The following is a 20,991-nucleotide window of genomic DNA, read 5'->3' as shown; positions in this document are numbered from 1 at the left end:
TAGTATAAATGAGTCTGGCTTAACACAAGTTATACATTTACTTCAAATTAATTGTGTCAATATTTCACTTTCTTTCCCCAATACACCCAGGTCTAGATGATATGCTGTGTGTAGAATGAAGAACAGGTGTTAGAACCCAAGCATTCAGCTGTTTGCCTAGCATTTTGCTTTCTATGTCTAAACCTTTTAGTAATTTTTTTAAATACTGAAAGGAAAATATTTCATGGTATTTCTAAGAATCTTCATAAATAAAAACATAAGCAAGAGCAGAAATTGGACTAAATAATGCTTCCCTTTTACATCCAAACCACCGAAAATCTCCCACTGTCATTCTTAAGATTTTGGATTCATCACATAAAGTAAACTATGATAAAAAAATAAGTGAAACAATGAAGAGATATTTATCCAAATAAGATGTTCATTAAAGTCCCTACTTTGATCAAATTCACTAAGAGGCAACAATTAAGACAGAAAAAATAGATGGTGGTTAAATAGTAAGATACCTAGGAGGTCATAATAAATCTTTATCTCTACAGATAAATAATTCTCAAGTAGTGTTTATTTCTCTATCTACTTTCTAACCTAAATATTTCAACATAAGAGTTTAACACCTGTGGTTCCTTAGCCAATAAATTTCAGTTTCTTTTATATAAAGATAAAAAATTGAAATTATATTTAGGGTAAATTACAAGGTAGTTTATGGAAAGAGATGGTCAGCCATGGTTTCAGATGCCCTAAACTACATGAAGAGGAGACTGAGTGGATATCATAGTATACCTGCAAATAAGCAAGTCCTGGCACACAGGTGGAAAGCTGTCCCCCCACCACCTTAGACTTAGTAAAGAAAGTCATTCTCTTATTGATAAGAATTATTTCTGAAAATAATTGTGTTTATTACCTGCCAAGTACCTTATGTGTATGATTTCAACCCATTCTTTAACTAAACTTATGAGATTAGTAGTATCATTAAATTAATTTTTGACTAGCAAAATCACAAAACTGGAATCCTACCACAGGTCTCTAACAATGTAGCTTCTAAAACACTACAGTTTATTATATCTCTTTTGAGACAGAAATCTAAATGAATACCTTAAAATAATATAACTATTTCAAGTCAATAAACAATCTGATAACCAATATTTAAACCCCAGGAAATATATTGGACTAATGAAAATCTGAGTTTAAAAAAAAAGCCAGTGAAAATCTATAAGTATTTTTCAGAGGAGGAGAATGTGATCAGTATTTCTTATTTCAAATTCTCTGATACTAGAATTGCTATTTAAATGTCTGTTTGGAAAGTCTCTTATATGGCAAACATATTTGTGTCCTCAGTTATCTGAGTAGTTTTCAAGAAATATCAATCTAAACAGAAGAGAACATACATTTCAGCCTCTTAGCAAAAGCAAAAAAAATAAATTAAAAGTATACATATATTTTTAAAGCCTGGCTCAAATAGGACTTTAACAAGAAACTCTAAGTCATCAGTATTTTTAAATGTATTACCAAATATGTAAGAGATTTTAGATAATCTTCAGTTCATATGACAATTCTTTGAAATTAACCCACAAATTGGTTTTACCTCATATTTATATTTTATCAAACCCATCTTTCTGACGTAGACATTTCTTTTCTTGGGATTTTTACAAAGATAGTTATCATGCACAGAGTACACTCTAGCTTTTGGTGGTTTTAATCTCAGTTTAACATCTTTGTGTTTAGTACATTTCTTTTCTTTCATCTGATCATGTACATGCTAAGATGTCAAAACTAGACTCTTCTGACATATCAGTCATAGATTTTAGTCAATATGTCTAATTCTTTAAGGTTTAAAATTTAAAAATTCATCATCATGATAAAATAGAGTATTGAATCTCAATGAGTGAAACTTATAGTTGGGTCCACATCAAAATATGCCTTTTATTATGCTTAGAATTTAACATATCATCTATTGAAAGGAAGAAAAAACAACAGAAATTGTATTCTAGATTTCCCTTTCAATTCACAGTACAATTCATACTTTAAGTGCAGTTCAAGTACAATATTTCTTGGTTATTGAGCTAACATGTCTATAAACAATAAAGTTTCCTTAGAACATAGTTTTCTGTAACATGATCTGGTTCATATGTTTGTGTGTGCATGTTCTATTTGCACTCTTCACAATGTATTTCCCTAAGGAACTAGCCAAGTTTTCCCATATTAAAGTGAGGTTAAAATATCACTTAGAAACAACAACAATAAAGGCAACAAGTGCACTTACAGTTAGCTAAAACTTCAGAGGTGCTTAAATACAGCAACTGTGTAATTCATGAAAGAGTCATCTCTTTGAATAAACTCATAACAGAGTTCCAGACCTTCTTAACAGACAGCTCATTACTACAGACTGTCTATGCAAATTGTTCACTGACTATGGGCCCTTAGGGGAGGGTTTTTCTGTTTTCTGTCTTTGGTACTAACAGTATAACTTGCCATATAACTGCCCTCTTGCCAGTAATGTTAATGACGGTGATTATTAGTAATAACTCTGAGTAATGAGGTTTTCTTTTTTGTACTCAAAATAATTGCTCAATGTAAATCCACAGCAATTTTTACAGTACACTAAAGATTAGTAACATTAGAAACTTGGCAAATCTTACTTAAAGAGGCATTTTACCTAATGATCTAATCCATCAGTTCCCAGGCTTAACAGTCTTGAGACTGTTAATTCACTTAGTACTAAAGGAGCTTCCTCTTCTTATAGCAACACTAAGAAACAACTTAGTCATTAAAGCTACATTTTTAGGAGCTTTTAAAAATGTTCCTTGAAAATGTGAATTCTTTCTAAGCAAGGAATGCCTATGAGCACAGGGATATATAAAATTTACTGAGTAATTATTTAGTTATTCATTAATTAAACATTATTTTGTTTAAGAAGTTTTCTTATATTTTGATTTCTAAAGCAACTCAAGATTAATTTCTAAGCATGTGAATTTTATAGTCAATTTATCCATCAGTCATGTAAGCTAACACATCAGAATCAACAAGGAGCTAGAAATATTAACTATACAATCTCGTTTCTCAATCACATCACTTCTACAGGTGCCAACAGGTTCCAGAATCTCCAATTAAAAAAAAAAAACAAACACTTGAGGAGATACTCACTTATTGCTATTGCTACCATTTCCCCCCCTACTCACCAATCCGTTCATCCTAAAAAAGATGTAGGACCACAGAATTCAGTGAAGAGAAAAAGGAAAAAAAAAAGTTATGCATTTTGGTTCACCTGTCTTTCTTTTACATCTGCTACTTACAAATAAGAACTAGGCTGCTCAGAGATAAGAAATCAAGTTCATATTCTATAAGATTTCTTCTCTGTTCAAAAGGAAATTTCCTTATATCCTAAAAATCCCAAAACTCTAATTCAAAAGAAGATATGCACCTCCCATCCCTGTTCATTGCAGCATTGTTTATAATAGCCAAGATCTGGAAACAGCCCAAGTGTTCAACAGTGGACAAATGAATAAAGAGTCATGGTACATTTACAAAATAGAATACTATGTGGTCATGAAATAAAGAAAATCTTACCTTTTGTGATGGCACGGGTGGACCTGGAGATTATTATGCTAAGTGAAATAAGCCAGGCAGAGAAAAACAAATATCATATAATCTCACTTATGTGTGGAATCTAATGAACACAATAAATTGATGAACAAAGTAGAAACAGAAACAGGGTCACAAGAAACAGAATATCTGTCAGAGTGAAGGGAGGTGAGAAGATGGGATCAAAGAAGGTGAAGGCCATATTATGTATACATAACACATAGATACAAATAATAGGATAGCAAATCACAAAGGGAAAGGGGGAATGAAAGTAGGAAGAGGGAGTAAAGGGGGTGAAATGCAAATGAAAAGAGACTTTGCATGGGACATGGGGAGCACAATGTGGGGGACTGAGGGTGTTATGTTCAGTGGGACACTTGAAACCATACTAACAATAAATTTAAAATTAAAAATAAGTTTAAGAAAAAAGAAAATTTTAGTCACTGTCATTCTCTCTATAACCTTAGATTAATCAGATCCTTTCAAAATATGGAAAGGTAGCATCGAAATATTCCATGAATATTCCTACCTCATTTAATAATCCTCAGGAAAAAACAAAAGTTAAAATACAGATCAGGGGAGATGACATCAGAGTAATGGCGGGGTAGGAAGCGATACCGATAAATCTCCCCCAAAACTCAACAAGATCTTCAAGCAGAAACAGAAAAACCTATCCTTGGAGCCTCCAGATGTTTCACAATACACGCAAAGGTATGATTGAGCAAAAAATTGGCTAAATATATAACCAAACCCCGAAGGAAATAGGGAGTAAGAAATGCTCCGCCTTCCTCACTAACCTAAACAGGGCGGCTTTCACTGGAAACTGAGAATATAGAAACTAAGGAGGGCAAAGGGGGTGAATAGATCCAGGCCGCAGCACAAACGGCTGAACCAGGCTGTGGCACGGAGATCCAAGCAGAGGAAAAACTGTTCCTGTGACAACCCGGGCAATAGAACTAACACTCGCGCCAAACCCAGACAAAGAAAGAGGGCAGCCATTTTACCCGATCTCCTGGTCGGCGCGCGCAGATAGTGGGCGAGAGATTCCTTCCAAAGCCCCGGGAGGGTGCGCCTGTGTTACCCCACAGAGAGGCAGAGTCAGAGGCCTTTGTGTGGGTTGAAAGCCTCCGGGCCACCCCAGCGCCCTGGGAGAGCCGCACACGGGGAGGGAGCGAGAACTAATTCCAACGCTGAAACTTTTCCATACAGGCGGGGGTTTCAATCAGAGGGTGAGGCCGCTGGTCTGATATCCTAGTCTGCGTGTGCAGATAGCGAGCAAGAGATTCCTCCGAGAGCCTCTGCAGTGCCTGCCCGTGTTATCCGACAGAAGGGCAGAGTCAGGGGCCTTTGTGTGGGCCAAAAAGCAGAATCTCGGGAAGCCCCAGCGCTCTGAGGGAGCCACGCACGGGAAGGGAGCAAGAGCTAATTCCAATGCTGGAACTTTTCAGGGCGGGTGGGGAGTTTCACTCAGAGGGCAAGACTTCCGGTCTGCACACGGAGAGTGAGCAGGAGACTCCACCCAGCACCTCGGGAGTGGGAGCCCGTGTTGTCCCACGGAGGGGCAGAGTCGGGGGGCCTTTGTGTGGGCCGAGGGCGGAGTCTCAGGCCGCCCCAGCACCTTGAAAAAGCTGCACATGGGAACGGAGCGAGAGCCAATTCCAACACTGGAACTTTTCAGTGCGGGTGAGGGGTTTCACTCAGTCTCAGGGTGAGACTTCCGGTCTGACATCCTGGTCTGTGCACACAGATAGTGAGCGAGAAGTTCCTCCAAGTGCCCCGGAAGTGGGTGCCTGCCTGTGTTACCGGACAGAGTGGCAGAGCCAGAGGTTTTTGAGTGGGCGGAAGCCCCACCTGATTATGCTAGCGGCTTTGACTGACTGAGCCTTACCCAGAGCCCTGCGCTGAGTGGGAATAGAGTGGGGAGTTGCCAGCTCTTTGAGCCTCTCACTATCCAGGCAGAGGCAGCAGCAAACCCATAGCTGGATTATCAGGCTACTAATAGAGGAAGGAAAGACTAGGAGAGAGGCTCCAGGAACATGGACTCTCTCACTGTCAGAGCCTATAAATGCTAATGAGCCTCGACTGCCAACAAGACTGAAGCACAATACATGACATCGCCATAGAGACTTATCAACTGCAAACTTCTACGTGAGCGTGCCAAAGGGGCAGAACTTGGGGTACAGAGTCACCAACCAGGAAGAGGGAGAGAAAAGAAAAAGCAAGAAGATAACCTCTCAAAATCAAGAATAATCCGCAGACTTTATAACCTATCCCATTTTATTATATTTGTTCATTTGTTTCTCTTATCTTCATCCTTGATTTTTTTTTCCTCCTCCAATTTGGTCGTTTAACTCTCTACTGGTCTTACTCTCTCCTCTCCTTGAACTACACTACCCATAAGTGTTACATCTCCCATTATCTTTTCTTTCCTCTACCTTTCTCTCTATGAGGGTTACACTCCAAAACCCTTAACTCTCTCTCTCTCTCGCTCTCCTCTTTTTCCATTTTTCTTCTTTTAGTGGTTCCCTCTTTTTCTCTCTCTCTCTCTCTTTCTTTTCTCCCTCTATATTAGTTTCTTCCTTTCTCCTTTACATCTCCTCTCATTCAAACCTCAATAACGAACAAATTACCTTATCTGGGACTCAAACTTATGTCTGTGGCATTTGGGGGGTTTTTTACTTCACCTTTTTAACTCACTAGCAGTGCTCCCATCCCTGGCTCTCCATTTTATCAAGCTCTTGTTCCACTAAATACAATAGTAATTTTTTTATTTGTCCCCCCATTTTCCTGTTTCCCTCTTATTCCTCTCATCATAACTCTTAGTCAACCAACACCTAAATGCAAATCATTTTATTCTTGATCCAAATTTTTTCATTATTTGCTTTTTGTGGGTCCATACCCCCCCTTTTTTATTTTTTATTTTATTTTTTTATTATTATTTTTTTCTTGCCCCTTTATTACTTTTCCCCAATTCAAGCCCTCCATTACAGGCATTGTTTCTTCTATTAAATACAATATAATTCACAGTTCACCACAAGATTTTCTTAAGAAAGAGGGGAGAGGAGAGGAGGGGAAAAAAAAGAGGGGGGAAATATATTTTTTAAAATTTTTATTATATTTTATTTTTCTTTATTTCATTATTAATTTTAAAAAAACACAACTTTTTTCTATTTTTTATTTTTTTAACTTTTTATTCTTTATTAAATCTCATTAATACTATCAACAAAACCACCCTCAGATGCCATTAAGGAAGAGAAAATCGAATATCATGGATACAAAAGAAAGAGAGGTAACACAGATAGATGAGGAAAAATCTATAGAGAAAAAATTTAATATATTGGAAACCTTGGAGCTAAATGACAGAGAATTAAAGATAGAAATCCTAAAAATACTCAGAGATATACAAGAAAACACAGAAAGGCAATTTAGGGAGCTCAGAAAACAACTCAATGAACACAAAGAATATATGTCCAAGGAAATTGAAACTATAAAAACAAATCAAACAGAGATGAAAAACTCAATTCACGAGCTGAAAAATGAGGTGACAAGCTTAGCTAATAGAACAGGCCAGATAGAAGAGAGGATTAGTGAAATAGAAGACAAGCAACTTGAGTCACACCAGAGAGAAGAAGAAAGAGACTCAAAAATTAAAAAAAATGAGATAGCCCTACAAGAATTATCTGACTCCATCAGAAAGAATAACATAAGAATAATAGGTATATCAGAGGGAGAAGAGAGAGAAAATGGAATGGAGAACATACTCAAACAAATAATAGATGAGAACTTCCCAAGCCTGTGGAAAGAACTAAAGCCTCAATTTCATGAAGCAAACAGAACTCTGAGTTTTCTTAACCCCAAAAAACCTATTCCAAGGCACATCATAATAAAATTGGCACAAACCAATGGCAAAGAAAAAATTCTCAAGGCAGCCAGGGAAAAGAAGAATACAACATATAAAGGAAGGCCCATTAGATTATCATCAGATTTCTCAGCAGAAACTCTACAAGCTAGAAGAGAGTGGACCCCAATATTTAAAGTCCTGAAAGAGAGAAACTTTCAGGCATGAATACTATACCCATCAAAGCTATCCTTCAAATATGAAGGAGAAATAAAAACATTCACAGATACAGAAAAGATGAGGGAATTTATCATCAGAAAACCCCCACTCCAGGAATTACTAAAGAGGGTTCTCCAATGAGATACAAAGACAAAAAAAAAAAAAAATAAAGCCACAACTAAAAGCTCCAAGAAGAACACAATAAAACCAAATTTAAACTGTGACAACAACAAAAAGAAAGGGGGGAGAAGATGGAGATTAAGAGTAGCAAAGGACGATGGAGTGCAAAAGTACTCACAAAATACTGCACTACAATGAACAGGGTAGTAACCCTTTTCATTACTTAAAGGTAACCACCATTGAAAACACCACAGAAGCACATGAGATAAAAAAAGATAGCAACAGAGGAAAGATGTATGGAATACAACCAAATAAAAACAAAAGATAGAAAAATGAAAGAGAAGGATCAAACAAGACACAAAACTAACAGAAAGCAATCTATAAAATGGCAATAGGGAACTCACAAGTGTCAATAATTACACTAAATGTAAACGGATTAAACTCGCCAATAAAAAGGCATAGAGTAGCAGAATGGATTAAAAAAGAAAATCCAACTGTATGCTGCCTACAGGAAACTCATCTAAGTAACAAGAATAAAAACAAATTCAAAGTGAAAGACTGGAAAACAATACTCCAAGCAAATAACATCCAAAAAAAAGCAGGCTTAGCAATACTCATATCTGATAATGCTGACTACAAGACAACAAAAATACTCAGAGACAAAATGGCCATTTCATAATGTCTAAGGGGACACTGAATCAAGAAGACATCACAATTCTTAATATATATGCAGCAAACCAAGGAGCACCAAAATATATAAGACAGCTACTTATTGACCTTAAAACAAAAACTGACAAAAATACAATCATATTTGGAGACCTCAATACACCGCTGACGGCTCTAGATCGGTCATCCAAACAGAGAATCAACAAAGATATAGTGGCCTTAAACAAAACACCAGAGCACTTGGATGTAATAAACATCTACAGGACATTTCATCCCAAAGTGACTGAGTATACATTTTTCTCCAGTGTACATGGATCATTCTCAAGAATTGACCATATGTTAGGCCACAAAAACAACATCAGCAAATTCAGAAAAATCGAAGTTGTACCAAGCGTATTTTCTGATCATAAAGCCTTGAAACTAGAATTCAACTGCAAAAAGAAGGAAAAAATCCCACAAAAATGTGGAAACTAAATAACATACATTTAAAAAATGAATGGGTCAAAGAAGAAATAAGTGCAGAGATCAAAAGATATATACAGACTAATGAAAATGACAATACGACATATCAGAATCTATGGGATGCAGCAAAAGCAGTGATAACAGGGAAGTTCATATCACTTCAGGCATATATGAACAAACAAGATAGAGCCATTTAACTTCACTTAACTTCCTTAGTTTCTTAAGGTGTGAACCACTTAACTTCACACCTTAAGGAACTAGAAAAAGAAGAACAAAGACAACCCAAAACCAGCCGAAGAAAGGAGATAATTAAAATCAGAGCAGAAATAAATGAAATAGAGAACAGTAAAACTATAGAAAAAATTAATAGAACAAAGAGCTGGTTCTTTGAAAAGATCAACAAAATTGACAAACCCTTGGCAAGACTTACCAAGGAAAAAAGAGAAAGAACTCATATAAACAAAATCCAAAATGAAAGAGGAGAAATCACCACAGACACCGTAAATATACAAAGAATTATTGTAGAATCCTATGAAAAACTTTATGCCACTAAATTCAACAATCTAGAAGAAATGGATAAATTCCTAGAACAATACAACCTTCCTAGACTGAGTCAAGAAGAAGCAGAAAGCCTAAACAGACCGATTAGTAGAGAAGAAATAGAAAAAACCATTAAAAACCTCCCCAAAAATAAAAGTCCAGGCCCTGACGGCTATACCAGCAAATTTTATCAAACATTCAAACAAGACTTGGTTTCTATTCTACTCAAAGTCTTCCAAAAAATTGAAGAAGAAGCAATACTTCCAAACACATTTTATGAGGCCAACATAACCCTCATACCAAAACCAGGCAAGGATGGCACAAAAAAAGAAAACTACAGACCAATATCTCTAGTGAATACAGATGCTAAAATACTAAACAAAATACTAGCAAATCGAATACAACAACATATTAAAAAAATAATACATCATGATCAAGTGGGATTCATCTCAGAATCTCAAGGATGGTTCAACATACGTAAAACGGTTAATGTAATACACCATATCAACAAAACAAAGAACAAAAACCACATGATCTTATCAATAGACGCAGAAAAGGCTTTCGATAAAATACAACACAATTTTATGTTTAAGACTCTCAACAAAATGGGTATAGAAGGAAAATATCTCAACATGATAAAGGCCATATATGATAAACCATCAGCTAACATCATATTAAATGGCACTAAACTGAAGGCTTTCTCCCTTAAATCAGGAACAAGACAGGGTTGTCCACTCTCTCCACTCTTATTTAATGTGGTACTAGAGGTTCTAGCCAGAGCAATCAGACAAGACAAAGAAATAAAAGGCATCCATATCAGAAAAAAAGAAGTAAAGGTATCACTTTTTGCAGATGATATGATCCTATACATCGAAAACCCCAAAGAATCCACAAAAAGACTACTAGAAACAATAAGCCAATACAGTAAGGTCGCAGGATACAAAATTAACATACAGAAGTCAATAGCCTTTCTATATGCCAACAATGAAACAACTGAGAACAAACTCAAAAGAATAATCTTCTTCACGATTGCAACAACAACAAAAAAAAAACACTTAGGAATAAACATAACAAAGAATGTAAAGGACTTATATAATGAAAACTATAAACCATTGTTAAGGGAAATCAAAAAAGATATAATGAGATGGAAGAATATTCCTTGTTCTTGGTTAGGAAGAATAAATATAATCAAGATGGCTATATTACCCAAAGCAATATACAAATTTAATGCAATTCCCATCAAACTTCCAATGACATTTTTTAAAGAAATAGAGCAAAAACTCATCAGATTTATATGGAACTATAAAAAACCCCGAATAGCCAAAGCAATCCTAAAGAAAAAGAATGAAGCTGGGGGCATTACAATACCTGACTTCAAACTCTATTATAGGGCCACGACAATCAAAACAGCATGGTATTGGCAGAAAAGTAGACACTCAGACCAATGGAACAGAATAGAAATTCCAGAAATAAAACCACATATATATAGTCAAATAATTTTTGATAAAGGGGCCAACAACACACAATGGAGAAAAGAAAGCCTCTTCAACAAATGGTGCTGGGAAAACTGCAAAGCCACATGCAAAAGAATGAAACTGGACTACAGTTTGTCCCCCTGTACTAAAATTAACTCAAAATGGATCAAAGATCTAAACATAAGACCTGAAACAATAAAGTACATAGAAGAAGACATAGGTACTCAACTCATGGACCTGGGTTTTAAAGAGCATTTTATGAATTTGACTCCATAGGCAAGAGAAGTGAAGGCAAAAATTAATGAATGGGACTACATCAGACTAAGATGTTTTTGCTCAGCAAGAGAAACTGATAACAAAATAAACAGAAAGCCAACTAAATGGGAAATGATATTTTCAAACAACAGCTCAGATAAGGGCCTAATATCCAAAATATACAAAGAACTCATAAAACTCAACAACAAACAAACAAACAATCCAATAAAAAAATGGGAAGAGGACATGAACAGACACTTCTCTCAGGAGGAAGTACAAATGGCCAACAGATATATGAAAAGATGCTCATCTTCATTAGTTATTAGAGAAATGCAAATCAAAACTGCAATGAGATACCACCTCACACCTGTTAGATTAGCTATTATTAACAAGACAGGTAATAGCAAATGTTGGAGAGGCTGTGGGGAAAAAGGAACCCTCATACACTGTTGGTGGGAATGTAAAGTAGTACAACCATTATGGAAGAAAGTATGGTGGTTCCTCAAAAAACTGAAAATAGTACTACCTATGACCCAGCAATCCCTCTACTGGGTATAGACCCCAAAAACTCAGAAACATTGATACGTAAAGACACATGCAGCCCCATGTTCATTGCAGCATTGTTCACAGTGGCCAGGACATGGAAACAACCAAAAAGCCCGCCAATAGATGACTGGATAAAGAAGATGTGGCACATATACACTATGGAATACTACTCAGCCATAAGAAATGATGACATTGGATCATTTATAGCAAAATGGTGGGATCTTGATAACATTATACAAAGTGAAATAAGTAAATCAGAAAAAAACAGGAACTGTATTATTCCATACGTAGGTGGGAAATAAAAGTGAAACTAAGAGACATTGATAAGAGTGTGGTGGTTACGGGGGGAGGGTGAGGGGCACAAAGAAAACTAGATAGAACGTGACAGAGGACAATCTGACTTTGGGTGATGGGTATGCAACATAATTGAAAGACAAGATAACCTGGACTTGTTGATCTTTGAATATATGTATCCTGATTTATTGATGTCGCCTCATTAAAAAAATAAAATTATAAAAAAATATACAGATCAATTTCTATTGGCAATTCCACATCTGTTGTATATACATTTCCCAAATATACTTAGGTTTATTTTTAGGTATTAGTGCTTGTTTGCCTATGCATATTTCTGTAATTTTGTTGTTTTAATAACAAGTCTTCATGTTTAGGAGGATAAAGCATTCTTAATTTTTACGCTTTTGATTTGATTTTGTCCTAGCCTTTACCATATAAATTTTAGACTTCTCATTATATACTGCTCACAAAAATTAGGGGATATTTCAAAATGAATATGAAGTGAAAAAGAAAAAAGCATTTGATTTTTTTTTATTAAACAAGAACATCAGAAAAGCAAATGATAAGTCAAAGAAAGTTATTCAATTATGCAAATCAGATACAAAACCAACTTTTATTTCACTGGTGAAAATGCACTGTACGAAAGGCTGAAAGCACTGTAGTATCTGCACGTTCCCTGATCCCCTAATTTTGGTGAGCAGTAAACATTTTTAGTATTGTTATTGAAATTGGATACATTCAATTGGAATACCTATCTTTGTGCTTTTGAGTTTTTTCATTTTGAACATTGTATACATTTATTTATTTCCAATATATAACAAAAACAGTTTGGGTCACCTGATGTATGCAAATATTTATTATCTACTTCATTAATTCTAATCTTTCTTTTTATTTCTTACAATCTATTTTTTATATTTATCTAGTAGATTTTTCTAGTTAGACAAATTTTTCAATTTTTAAAATCTATTTAGACTCCGAACCTGAGCAGGAGGTGCGAGCAAAGAATGGCCGCGTGGATTCTGAGGACCGGAGGAGCCGCCACTGCCCGTTCCTGGATACCATTAATAGGAGCGTGCTGGACTTTGACTTTGAGAAACTGTGCTCCATCTCCCTCTCTCACATCAATGCCTATGCCTGTCTGGTGTGTGGCAAGTACTTTCAGGGCCGGGGTTTGAAGTCTCATGCCTACATTCACAGTGTACAGTTCAGCCACCATGTCTTCCACAACCTCCACACCCTCAAGTTTTACTGCCTTCCAGACAACTATGAGATCATTGATTCCTCGCTGGAGGATATCACGTATGTGTTGAAGCCCACTTTCACAAAGCAGCAGATTGCAAACCTGGACAAGCAAGCCAAACTGTCTCGGGCATATGATGGCACCACTTACCTGCCAGGTATTGTGGGCCTGAATAACATAAAGGCCAACGACTATGCCAACGCTGTTCTTCAGGCTCTGTCTAATGTCCCTCCCCTCCGGAACTACTTCCTGGAAGAAGGCAATTACAGGAACATCAAGCGTCCTCCAGGGGATATCATGTTCTTGTTGGTCCAGCGTTTTCTGATGAGAAAACTCTGGAACCCTCGAAATTTCAAGGCACATGTTTCTCCCTATGAGATGCTTCAGGCTGTTGTCCTTCGCAGCAAGAAGACATTTCAGATCACCAAGCAAGGAGATGGAGTCGACTCTTTGTCCTGGTTTCTGAATGCGCTACACTCAGGGGGGCACGAAGAAGAAAAAGAAGACTATTGTGACTGATGTTTTCCAGGGCTCCACGAGGATCTTCACTAAGAAGCTTCCTCATCCTGATCTGCTAGCTGAAGAAAAAGAACAGCTGCTTCATAATGATGAGTACCAGGAGACAATGGTGGAATCCACCTTTATGTACCTCATCCTGGACCTTCCTACCGCACCCCTCTACAAGGATGAAAAGGAGCAGCTCATCATCCCCCAAGTGCCACTCTTCAACATTCTGGCCAAGTTCAATGGCATCACTGAGAAGGAATATAAGACTTACAAAGAGAACTTTCTGAAGCGCTTCCAGCTCACCAAGCTGCCTCCATATCTAATTTTTTGTATTAAGAGATTCACTAAAAACAATTTCTTTGTGGAGAAGAATCCAACTATTGTCAACTTTCCTATTACAAACGAGGATCTGAGGGAGTACTTGTCTGAGGAAGTGCAAGCAGTACATAAGAACACCACCTATGACCTACCTGATTGCCAACATCGTGCACGACAGCAAGCCCTCCGAGGGCTCCTACCGTATCCATGTGCTTCATCATGGGATTGGCAAATGGTATGAATTACAAGATCTCCAGGTAATTGACATCCTTCCCCAGATGATCACGCTGTTGGAGGCTTACATTCAGATTTGGAAGAGATGAGATAATAATGAAACCAACCAGCAGGGGGCTTGAAGTCGAGAAGTCAGGGCTGTGCTTCCATGGGGCTTTGGACAAGTAACTGAACAATGGCTGACTGGCACATTCCCTGGGCCGCCCAGCTTTTATGGGGTTTGGTTCACACTAAAGCTCGGGCCTGCCCCCCTGGGATGGCTCTGTGCTATCACCCAGCAGCACTTTGATCAGTTTATTGTAGATTAATCTTTCTCCTTCCTACCTAGCTCCCCTCTAGCTTCAGCAGGCCAGAACTCTTACAGACTATGTAATTTATTTTTGAGTAGCCACGAGTACCTGAAGGACAAAATAATTTCTTCTAAGCATCAAGTCCTCAGGATTCTAGGAATGAGACCCTAAAGCCACTAGCAGCCCCTTTTCATCATAGTATGTTGTTTTCCTGTGGGTCTCATCATTTCCTGACTTTTTTTAGAATGAATTAAATATTTCCCTGTTTTAAAACCAAAAAAAGAAATCTATTTAAAGTTATATAATTATCTCTAAAGATAACTTTAACTGAATCCAATAAATGCTGTTATATAGTACTTTCTTAGTCATTTAGTAGAAACTTTTATAAATTTTATTGGGATTATTCTAAACTCATGAGTTATGAAGTAATGCATTGTTTACATTCTGAATATATAGGGTTTTCTTTTCTTTCAAATGTTAATTTCAAACTTATTTTCATTATAATCAGATCACTAAATTCAGTTTTTGTTGTAGAAATATACTTGTGTCCCTTTGTCTTTCTTAGACCTACAGTTTCACATACTCTCATATGTTGGCAGCAATATTTTTCAGATTTCTTTAAGCAAGGAGTGTTACCTCAGCCTTTGTCTTAAACCAAAAAACTAGCTTCTATCTCCTTTCTCCTAAGAGACTTTTTAGTTTTCATCATTCCATGGAAAGGTACTTAAAAGTAGTACAGTACAACAGAACAATAAAAACCAATTTGGTAAGCCCTTTAATTTCAGCCTGACTAGCTATTTTGCATGTCAATTCCTTTTATAGTCCAAAGAAATATTTAACATTTCAGTCACTGGATTTTGATATCTATTTCATTTAAAAAATACTTGATGTGCCTGACCAGGCGGTGGCGCAGTGGATAGAGCATTGGACTGGGATGCGGAGGACCCAGGTTTGAGACCCTGAGGTCGCCAGCTTGAGCACAGGCTCATCTAGTTTGAGCAAAGCTCACCAGCTTGGACCCAAGGTCGCTGACTAGAGCAAGGGGTTACTTGGTCTGCTGAAGGCCCACGGTCAAGGCACATATGAGAAAGCAATCAATGAACAACTAAGGTGTCGCAAGGAAAAACCGATGATTGATGCTTCTCATCTCTCTCCATTCCTGCCTGTCTGTCCCTATCTATCCCTCTCTCTGACTCTCTCTCTGTCTCTGTAAAAAAAAAAAAAAAAAAACCCAAAAAACAACAAAAAAAAACACTTGATGTACCTATTTATGCTCTAAGTATTTAGCATTTAAGAGTATAAATAGTTACATCAAGTAATGAATTTATTCTAGCATATTCATTGGGAATCTTAGATAATATTAGTAATCACTGCAACAATGATCTGAATCAGATGTTATTATTCTATTGGCTAGATGGAGAAACAGTCCTATAGAAGTTAAGAAATCTGCCAGTCAGATTTAATTACATTTCTTAAAGAGAAATTATAGTCACTCAAACAAGTATTTACATGAAAATGTTCGAAAGAAAATTTTATTTATTTTTTCTTAAGTGAGAGGTGGGGAGGCAGACAGACAGACTCCCACATGCACCCTGATCAGGATCCAACTGGCAAGCCCCTACTGGGCAATGCTCTGCCCATCTGGGACCCCTACTCCATTGCTCAGTAGTCAAGCTATTTTAGCGCCTGAGGCAAGGCCATGGAGCCATCCTCAGTGCCTGCCTGCAGCCAACTTGCTCAAGCCATTTGAGCTATTGCTGTGGGAGGGGAAGAGAGAGAGAGGAAAAGATAAAGGGGAGGAGTAAGGAAGTAGATGGTCACTTGTCCTGTGTGCCCTGACCAGTAATAGAACCTAGAAGTTCCACGTGCCAGACTGATGCTCTACTGCTGAGCCAACCAGCTAGAGCCAAGTTTTTACTTGGACAGTTTTTTTAAATTTCCTTTTAAAAATTACTTTTCAAAATATTGAAATTGGTTTGCAACAGCCAATGAAATAACAAATCATAAGTCTGTTTTTTTTCCTTCTAAACCTTTTCCTAAGCTCAAATACAAATACAAACATACATATATAGTACTTTTTTAGATGGATGATTATTTTTGTAGTGAATTAAACTTACTTTTAATACATTATGAATATTCTTTGAGTTACATCTATATAACTCACTTCTTTGTAATAGCTGCATAACATTTCATAGAATGGATATATAAAATTTTATTATCTATTTGACTGATTGATAGGTTGAATTTTATATGGTTTTAGAAAATTTTATTTAGTATTATTAAATTCTTACAATAAAATCTATGTAACCAACTCATTGCCTGTATTTTGATCTTCAGTTGCTCTCCTTTCAGATTGTGTACCATTTCTACTCTCCATTATAGCACATATCTCATTTCATATGTCTGTCCTTGAATTAGCCTCATTCCACCATGAAAGATCAAGTTACTGGGGAAAAATAATAAACACAGCATACCTCAAAACAATTTATGAAGTTTTCTAAAACTTTCTGCTTAGAATTAAAGATGCTTTAAGAATTCTAATTCTGAAAGAATTGTTTTCAGTTATATTGTGAATTGTGTTTCAACACAGGAGAGTTTTCTAGGAATAATAATTTTCTCTGCCTTGTCAAATTCATTAGGATAATGCTATAAGGGTTCTCTGGGTCAGGCAGTCCAACCTTCCCATTTCATTTCACAAAGCATGGAGCAATAATGTTCTGGAGTCAAGAAGAGCTGAGGATTTCAACTACTGATCTAAACAAAGGGAAAATTATCTCACTTGAATAAACAATTTTAAAAATATCCTTTTGAATGTTAAACACTGATTAATTAGAAAATAATGGCTTAGATATGAATTTCATAAGCTTTTGACCTTCGTTACTTAACATTACCATTTTATTCAGTCCTTTTATAGATTCACTTAGATTATTCCTTCTAGAATAATACACAGAAAATTATTTCAAATGTTTAAATTAATATTTATACAGCAACAGCAATTCATGAATGGTCACCTCAATTATTGGCTCACAAACACAATGTAAGCCAGGAAACAGAAGGGTGTTAAAATGAGAAAGTAATCCCTGGCTGGTGACTGTGGATAAAGCATCAGCCCCAGTGTATCAATACCCAGGGTTCAATTCACTGTCAGGGCACACAGGAGAAGTGACCATCTGCTTCTCTCCTCCTTGCCTCTCCCTCTTCTCTCCCTCTTCTCCTCAGGCAGCCAGTGGCTCTATTAGTTTGAATGTGTCCCCCAGCACTGAGGATAGCTCCATTGGAGCACATCAGTGTCAGGCACTAAAAATAGCTTGGTACTCAGCATTGGCCCAAGATGAGGTTGCCGGGTGGATCCTGGTTGGGGTGCATGTAGGAGATTGCCTCACTATCTACCTTTCTCTCACTAAAAAAAAAAGAAAGAAAGAAAGAAAGAAAGAAAGAAAGAGAAAAGAAAGAAAGTAAATAATAAATCTAACTTCATATATGCAAGCAATAAGAGACATCATTAATACTGAACTGAATTGAAAAAACAATAAAAAAATCAGAGATGGTATTAATATCCTTTAATTTAGTTGAGTTATAATTATATAATGAGAACATTGGCTCTTTGAAAACAATTTGAAAACTGTGCTGGGCTCTCTGTCACTTAGACCAATGGATCTATTCATTCTTTGAGACCTGATTTCCTGTTCAGTTTAGCATACCATTAGTTGAAGGTAATTGTTGAGAGGATACTCTGTTACAAAAGCTACAGAACTCTCAATCATTTCAGTACGGGATAGGTGCCCTGAATAAAGGATCCTATTTCCCTAGTGTCCTTCATTATGTTTGTCTCTTCACACAATTGTGTGATTGTATACCACTAAGTAGTTATTTAGTGGTAATGGTGCATTTCAAATTGGTGACTCAAATAACAAGAATGGAGGAAAAAAAGGGGAGAGAGTCTGATCTTTGCTGAGCTATACACCTGTGAGATTCAACCAAGTCAATCTGAAGACAGACTACCAATATAATATTTTCAAGATCTTTTGCAATGACTGAGTGAAACATTCCTGTGAAGAAAATATTTGAAAAATATTTAGGGATTACAAAACTTCAGCTCTGTTTATCTACATGTTCAGTAGCTTCATAGGTGTACATCTCCTGCTCATTCTTTTTCCACACGTTCAGTTCATTAAATAGTGGAAGCATGCAAGAATCTCATCGGCAGTTTCCTGAAACAGTAAACGTGATCTTGTGGATCGGCATTTCTTTAACTTCTGTCACCCAGTTTAAAGTGAAAGGAAAGGGCATTTCCCACAATGGTCTATAGATGCCAAAATATTGCCCCTCTCAGGGTATTGGTTTTGTCATATTCTGGAGATGTGGCAGTAGAAAATGTATAATTTTTATGTTTGCTCTTCTTTTTTAATTACTATGCATTTAATTATGCAAACTTTTGTGTAATTAGCAGGCATTAGGCAATTTTTCTAAATAGGCTGAATTAACTGTTGCTTTAAACAAGTATTAAAATATTTTTATAACCTTTGTTGAAATTTCATCTGTGCTACTTATGAATTTATACCTAATAGGAAAGCATTTAAACTTAAAAGCCCTAAATATGTAGTTTATAGTTTACAGAATAGTCTAGAAACTAAATGATTAAGGATATAACATGTTTCATTTAGTCCTCCAATATTTTGAAAATACTGATGCGAGGTCCAGAAAAAAAAATAACTTTTTATATTCTATGGATGTCATTAATAGACATCCTTGTTTAAGAATTAAAAGGGTAACTACAAAAAAAAAAAAAAAAGCACTTATGTATCTACACTAGAAGCAAGACATGGATGTGATTTCATCAAATAGAGTTGACTGATTCATTATCTTTGACCAGCATCATGACCAATGTGTCTGTCAATCAAATCTTAAACCTTCTAAACCTGGGTTTATGTTCTCATCAATTCACTTAACAGCACTTAACTGTCAGGCAGATTAGTAGTTAGCTTCACCAGCTTAAATGTTAGTAACCATGTGGTTAAGAATCAAATAGTCTATACCGATTAATATGTGAACGTGGCACTCCAATTATTTATCTGATTTAAACTATTCCCATTTAAATCGAAACTTAAAATGCCTTTCTGTGTATTAACAAGTTGTTCTGCAAGAAAAGAATTACCAAAATTCAGAGTTTTTATTTCCTTTTCTCGGTCTGTCTGCAAAGATATGGCAGTGAGTCATGCATAGGGGGCTTATTTATATGTGCAGGTTACATGAAGCTTCCCAAAAGGCACTCATCTGCAAATGTTTTCCTCAGCTTTTCAAACAATTACCTTGGCCAGAACAATGGTGCATCTGTGTCCTAAGGTTCAGTTACCTGAAGAAGTAATAACATTATTAATGGCCCAGTGATGAATTTATTGACTAAAAATTAAGAAACTTAAAAATAGCATTGTGTTTCAAGAGCAGTTGGAAAAAAAAATTTACAAAATCCAGAAAGAAGACAAATTTTTTTATTTGAATGTATTATTTTTTCTCCAGCGAACTCAATAACTTAAACTTAATAGTAAAGGGAAAGAGAAGATTATGCAAATTATGATAGAGAGTCAACTTATTATCTCTTCAGCAATTTTCCAGGGCCACACATATGTAAATAAGAGTTGCCTCACATATCTAAATGATGAGTTTATATTTAATTAAAATAACAAAAAAGTAAAGGATGACGAATGTAGTACTATTAAAATGTACTCTCTGTAAAATTTAGTACTATATCAAAACTGTAAAATTATTTGAATACAAGAGTAAGGAAACTAATAATATACCCAGAAATTATAGATAGGACATCAAGAGTAATAAGCCTTCCAATCTGCTCTGTTATAAAATGTCAGGGTCACCTTGGAGCAACAACTTCATAGTCTGTCTCTATTCTATAAAATTAAGGGGATAGACCTCAGGATCTTTAATACCCTGAAATCATTAAGATAATCATTCTATCTATATATTACTATAGTAAAATAATAAGCAATATAGAATTCTAAGAAGAGTAAAACTACCTTTAGAAAATTACAGAATAAATTATCATTAAATATTTTGTTCATTCACCCTTTACAAAAAATGAAGCTAATTCCTGATATTGTTTTTCCATTAAAAAAGATATAGTGCCGGCCTGACCTGTAGTGGCACAGTGGATCAAGCATCCACCTGGAAGGCTGAGGTTGCCAGTTCAAAACCCTGGGCTTGCCTAAGCAAGGTACATAGGGGAGTTGATGCTTTCTGCTCCCCCCTTCTCTCTCTCTCTCTCTCTTTCTTCTCTGAAATGAATAAATAAATAAAAATAATTAAAGAAAAAAGATCAGAGTAGAAATAAATGACACATAGACTAAAAAAAATTTTTTAAAAGTGCCAAATGAGTACTTGAAATATTCTCAGGGGGGG

At 36.1% G+C, this 20,991-nt stretch overlaps 1 protein-coding gene across 1 annotated transcript in view; it reads left to right on the top strand.

Moving 5' to 3' along the window:
* The window catches only part of LOC136306571 (ubiquitin carboxyl-terminal hydrolase 39-like), a 133,584-nt gene extending 118,737 nt beyond the window's left edge, over positions 1-14,847 (top strand). The window contains 3 exon segments of the mRNA XM_066233063.1: positions 12,963-13,710; positions 13,712-14,207; positions 14,209-14,847. Coding sequence (XP_066089160.1) covers positions 12,963-13,710; positions 13,712-14,207; positions 14,209-14,379 — 1,415 coding nt within the window. The 3' untranslated portion in view covers positions 14,380-14,847.
* Positions 14,848-20,991: the final 6,144 nt, after the last annotated feature.

The sequence above is a fragment of the Saccopteryx bilineata genome, chromosome 5 (assembly GCF_036850765.1).
Source record: "Saccopteryx bilineata isolate mSacBil1 chromosome 5, mSacBil1_pri_phased_curated, whole genome shotgun sequence".
NCBI classification, from domain to species: Eukaryota; Metazoa; Chordata; class Mammalia; order Chiroptera; family Emballonuridae; genus Saccopteryx; species Saccopteryx bilineata.
Note: the sequence above shows the minus strand (reverse complement) of the source record. Positions and strands in the feature narration are given on the sequence as shown.